Source organism: Mustelus asterias, chromosome 20 (assembly GCF_964213995.1).
Source record: "Mustelus asterias chromosome 20, sMusAst1.hap1.1, whole genome shotgun sequence".
In the NCBI taxonomy this organism is placed as follows: Eukaryota; Metazoa; Chordata; class Chondrichthyes; order Carcharhiniformes; family Triakidae; genus Mustelus; species Mustelus asterias.
In genome coordinates, this window is record NC_135820.1 from 48419038 (window position 1) to 48425037 (window position 6000).

The window sequence follows — 6000 nt, forward strand, 5'->3', positions numbered from 1 at the left end:
AGCAAAGCAACACATCCACTAGAACTACACCTGCCATTGATAATACTGCCTTTAGTTGGCGGTTTTATTTACGTAGTAAGCTGATTGCACCCACTACTTAAACATTAAATACTTCAAGAAGTTACTATTTCTTGAGATAAATTACATTTAATCTTGACCAAAAAAAGTGTTCTTCTGGCTCAACACAAAATTGTTTCATAACACTATTGTGAAACTAGATGAATATAAATTGCAGTGATTGCCTTACTCAGTAGACCCACCTTGGCAGGCATGTGATGGTATGGCTGCCTTAAGTGGACAGACAAAGCTTGCAAATGAAGCAAGATCAAATAATTCAGGCATTAATTTGCTCCAAACTTATCCGAGACAAAGTAACAAGTACTGAAATTCTAAATACTTAACTTTCTGTAATGTTATTTTAAACTTTGCTTAAGACAAGTTCTCTGAGGGATACCGAGCAACAAGTTGAATTCCTGGTCCACAAGACAGAAGTGGATAGAAAAAGGCTACTATTTATATCGGCACTATGCTCATCCAATGCCTGGTAGCCTAGATTATGGATTTCAAAGTTTTCTGCCACTTGCAGTGCAACAATCAATATAAAGTTTGCAACTACAGTATATGAAACGTGACTACTGCAGCAGGATCAAAACAAGTGTCCAGTTTGGGGAACTAGCTCCAATTACCCAAAATTCACCACAAACATTATGTGTGTCCTTTTTGAGCTTTTATCTTAAATGGATAATCAGTTTTAGCAAAATGACCAGCACAATATTGTTGATCCACTGTTAAGTGCAAAAACTAAAAGTTACAGAATTGAACTCTGTGCAAAAGAAAACTCTTCAAAAATTAAAAACTGAAACCGAAAGTTAACTGAAAGATTTCCCCTAGTCGAGAAAAAGATTCCCTCGACTATCGACCAGAGGAAATATTATAGAACAGCAAAGGGATTAATAAACCAAAATTTGTGAATATATTAATTCCCAGAACTTCCACTCCTAAAAGTAGAACGTTCATATGGTCTTATGGTATGGGTCTGTTCATCTTCTTGTTTGCATGGACAAAAGTAGTTTCTCTCAACAAATTTTGCAACGCACACTTATTGCTGGAGGAAAATTTTTGAACGGTGAACATTTAACAAGCTAACAGGCTTACTCCTGTAAAAATATTCCTAAACAATGTACTAATTTAGTTGGAACAGGTACATAAGCTTGCTTACAGCTTCACTCCAGACTGCAAAGCATTTACCATTTGCTGTGTGACCATTAATTGATTTTTGAACGAGCAATTTTACTAATTAACCAATCTGAAAATAATTAGTTTTTGGAGCTTCAAGATTTGGTCCACGGGAATGACATTTCTCCCCTCCCAAAATATAAATGACTACAAGAGACATGAAATAACAGTAAAGCTGGATTTTTTTTTAAAAATCAACTTACATTCAGCAAATGTTTTGTCAGTGCACATTGTTCTGATTAAAAATATAATCTTCCTCATCACATGTTCAAAACTGTTGGATCAACAATATATACTCAACTTCCTTCTTTCTTGGTTAAAACAATTTGTACAAGGGGCATCAGTAACCAATTTCATAGCATAATCAGATTTTGTGTGACAACCTAATAGTAGAATTTAACTACAGTGCCGACAATCAATATTGCTGGCAAGTCCCACTTTGCTTCTGCCACCTATCTTTCCCTTTCCACCTGCAAACTTATATTAGTTCAATAGGAAATGCACAAAGTTTACAAACATACTTCCAGAATAATATGGGCCAAACAAAACCCAACAATTCACATGGGAAATAGGGCTTAAAGTATGTCAAGTGATCCTATAATTTAGTGCAACCACAAAAATAGCATTTCTTTCATCATCTCAATTGTTGTGGATCAAATTCTTAATTAAAAAGGATAAACAATCACAAAACAACTGTTTTGTTGTGAGATATTGGAGGATGGGGGTGAAAAAAAAAAGGATTAAGAGCATCGTTTCTTATTCACAAATAAAAGGTTTTTGGCTAAGACAGAGAAGAACCATTTCATTTTTCAAATCTTGAAATTAAGTGTACAACAAAATAATTGCATATCATCAATTTGACAAGTGTGCAATTAAAGGGATGAGTTGTAGAAGTGTTTTCGGGGCTAATATGGAATATTGGAGGCAAGGAATTCAGTAGTTGTCCTTGATGCTGAGTTTTTAAAAAAGTATGGACTTCAAAAAATCTATTAGCATAATCTTTGCTAATAACATAAGGTGGATCAAAACCAATAAGTCCCATATCAGCTTATACTGGCAACAGCTACAAAAACAATCCTCAACAATTCTAATGAACTATCAACATTTCCACAGTAATTGCCTGACCCAAGTGTTATCCAGTACTTTCTATTCTTACAGAAGGTTTGATTTGCAACATACCAATCCTACATCCATTAATTTGTTTGCCAGTAAAATGCCTAGAATAGTTTAAATGATAATACTAGATTTGTGCTTTGTCATAAATAATACAGGTAGACATATTAGACATACTGAATGCCAAGAGCAAAGACTGCAGGGTGTTCAAGAAGACCAAAAACTTAAGACAAGTATTGAAAGTGGGATTGTTTTGAATGAGTCACTGGCAAAAAAAAAGAGTACTGCAACTCGCAAATTCAGCTACTCCATTCCTCCCTTTTCTTGATTTTCTAGCATTATTCCTCAGTGCCCCAGCTGAACACCAGTGACAGAATGTGGGAGAATCAGAATATATTTAAAAATAAAGATTTGCTTGTTTTTGGTTCTTATACACATGCCTATGATTTTGGCTGCAAGATGAGATCATCCAATCATAGGTTGCTTTACAGGAAAAGCACCCAGCTCCCTCCTCCCAAAAAAGGAGGAAGAAATTTCAGGCTGCTGTCTTAACTCAGATCTTAAATTGGACTAGCACCCCATTTTCAAAAGATATAAAGCCTAAAGTTTATTAGTGTCACAAGTAGGCTCACATTAACATTGCAATGAAGTCACTGTGAAAATCCCTGAATTGCCACACTCCTGCGCCTGTTCGGGTACTCGGAGGGAGAATAGCATGGCCAAGACAACTAACCAGCACGTCTCTTGGACTGCGGAAAGAAACGGGAGCAAACACACACAGACACATGGAGATTGTCTGTGCACAGTGACCCAAGTTCACTGCGAGGTAGCAGTGCTAACCACTGTGCCACCCGTAGGTTATGAGAAAGTATGTTTCACAATAAGGTACAAACTATATACACTAGATAAGGCATGTGTGGTATATACAATCACATATAACCAAGAGCCTACACAAATCAGCATTGCGCTTAATGTATACCTTTTACAAGAGTATCCACTTTTACAATAGATAATTTATGCAGCACAAGTGACCTGGTCCATCCTAGTTTCTAACTCAAAGGCGTCGGGACGATCCTGTGGATTAGCAGCCAACATGTCTTTAATAAGTTGCTTGATCCCTTCGGACATGAAAGTTCTCCTTTTCTGTGGGATGTGCAGTTCCATCTTTGGGTTTTCTAGCAGAGCCTCCCCGACAGGTACAATCTCACTGCCCTGCCTCACGTAGGTCCCAAGCAGCTCCTTCTTAGTCTCGGCGTCGATGAAGGTTATCCGCTCGATCATGGCCCAGATGATGATGCCCAGGGCGAAGATGTCCGCCTTGGCCGTGTAGTGTCCCTCCCAGACCTCGGGGGCCATGTAGAAGTCCGAGCCGCAGGCGGAGGACAGCCAGCACTTGTTGACGTTCAGGTTTCGGTTGGCGGCGGCCGCCGCCGCCCCCCCGCCGCCGCCCCCGGCGGCCGCCCCCCCCACCACGCAGACCTTGCTGAGGCCGAAGTCGGCCACCTTGAGGACGGGCGCGCCGCTCTGCTGGGAGATGAGGATGTTGTCGGGCTTGAGGTCGCGGTGGACGATGTGGTTCTTGTGCAGGAAGGCGATGGCGCTGGTCAGCTGCAGCATGAAGCGGGTGTTGACGGCCGAGTCCGGGCGGCGGGACAGCACGTACTGGTTGAGGTCGCCGCCGTCGCAGAACTCCATGACGAACCACAGGTAGCAGGGCTCGCCGGCGCCCAGCACCCGCTCGCCCTTGAGCGAGGTCTCGACCAGCCGCAGGTAGAACTCGGAGCGCTTGTTGCCGTGGCTCATCTTCTGCGCCGTGCCGTTGCGCTGCAGCACGCACTCCTCGAAGCGGATCACGTTCTCGTGCTGCCGCTTCAGGCTGGTCAGGGCCCAGAACTCGGACAGCGCCAGCTCCACGTTCTCGGGCGCGTCGCAGCGGATCTTCTTGATGGCCACCCGGGCGCCGCTCCGCCGCACCACCGCCTCGTACACCACGCCGTAGCTGCCGCGGCCCACCTCCTGCACCAGGCTGTACTTGGGCTCCCAGGGCGGGCCCGGCAGCCGGGGGCTCGCGTGATCCTCCTCGCCGCCGCCGTTGACGCCGCTCAGCGCCGGCCGCTCCTCACCCTCTCTGGCCTCCATGCTGCTGAGGGGAGACGCTGGCTCTCCACATCACTGTGAGGCAGAGGCCCGGGGCCAGGCTCCCTTCTTCCCTCAGCCGGGCCTGGGCCTCGCGGCCCCCGCTCGAGCTCCAGCTCCCCCCGAGCCCCCCCCTGCCCGGGGGTAGGGGGTGGGTGGGTGTGAGTGGGAGAGAGAGACTAAGGAGGGGGTAGGCCCTCACTCGCTTCTCTACCTCCACAATCAAGGCCGCAGCTCCAGGCGTAACACCGGCTGCTCCCGCTCCAACCTTAGCCCCGGCGGCCGCTGCTGCTGTTTAAAAGCGGGCCTGCGGGCCGGCCGCGCTCTCATTCATTGCCGGGGTCGCGGCTCCTCCCCCACCCCCCCGGGCTCCAATGGACCAGTCCACAGCCCGCCTGGCGCTCACGTGCCGCTGCTCTGCGCAGCCGCGGAACTGATACTGTCTACAGCAACAGTGTGCAGGAAGGCTGTACACATTGTAATGTAGAGTCTGTGCAGGCTGGACACATTGTAATGCAGAGTTTGTGCTGGCTGGACACATTGTAATGCAGAGTTTGTGCAGGCTGGACACATTGTAATGCAGAGTTTGTGCTGGCTGGACACATTGTAATGCAGAGTTTGTGCTGGCTGGACACATTGTAATGCAGAGTTTGTGCTGGCTGGACACATTGTAATGCAGAGTTTGTGCAGGCTGGACTCATTACAGTGTAGGCTGGACACATTGTAATGCAGAGTCTGTGCAGGCTGGACACATTGTAATGCAGAGTTTGTGCAGGCTGGACACATTGTAATGCAGAGTCTGTGCAGGCTGGACACATTGTAATGTAGAGTCTGCAGGCTGGACACATTGTAACACAGTTTGTGCAGGCTGGGCACATTGTAACGCAGAGTTTGTGCAGGCTGGACACATTGTAATGCAGAGTTTGTGCAGGCTGGACACATTGTAATGCAGAGTTTGTGCAGGCTGGACACATTGTAATGCAGAGTTTGTGCAGGCTGGACTCATTACAGTGTAGGCTGGACACATTGTAATGCAGAGTCTGTGCAGGCTGGACACATTGTAATGCAGAGTCTGTGCAGGCTGGACACATTGTAATGCAATGTAGAGTCTGTGCAGGCTGGACACGTTGTAATGCAGAGTCTGTGCAGGCTGGACACATTGTAATGCAATGTAGAGTCTGCTGGCTGGACTCATTACAGTGTAATGTGTCTGTAGGCTGGACACATTATAATGCAGAGTCTGTGCAGGCTGGACACATTGTAATGCAGAGTTTGTGCAGGCTGGACACATTGTAATGCAATGTAGAGTCTGTGCAGGCTGGACTCCTTACAATGTAATGTGTCTGTGCAGGCTGGACACATTGTAATGCAGAGTCTGTGCAGGTTGGACACATTGTAATGCAGAGTCTGTGCAGGCTGGACACATTGCAATGTATGAGTCTGCGCAGGCTGTACACAGTCAATGACCTAGTGGTATTATTGGTGGACTATTAATCCAGAAACTCAGCTAATGTT

The 6000-nt window shown here is 45.9% G+C and overlaps 1 protein-coding gene across 3 annotated transcripts in view; it reads right to left on the reverse strand.

Annotated features, from left to right (window-relative positions):
• The window catches only part of LOC144508506 (serine/threonine-protein kinase 35-like), a 131442-nt gene extending 126652 nt beyond the window's left edge, over nucleotides 1-4790 (reverse strand). For 2 of the 3 annotated variants that reach the window (XR_013500292.1, XR_013500293.1), the window contains exon 1: nucleotides 3329-4790. Coding sequence is in view for 1 of the 3 variants with exons in the window: in XM_078236485.1 (XP_078092611.1) it covers nucleotides 3364-4488 (1125 nt within the window). In the remaining 2 variants the exon portion in view is untranslated. The remainder of the gene's footprint in view (nucleotides 1-3328) is intronic. The other variant, XM_078236485.1, reaches the window with a different exon arrangement.
• Nucleotides 4791-6000: the final 1210 nt, after the last annotated feature.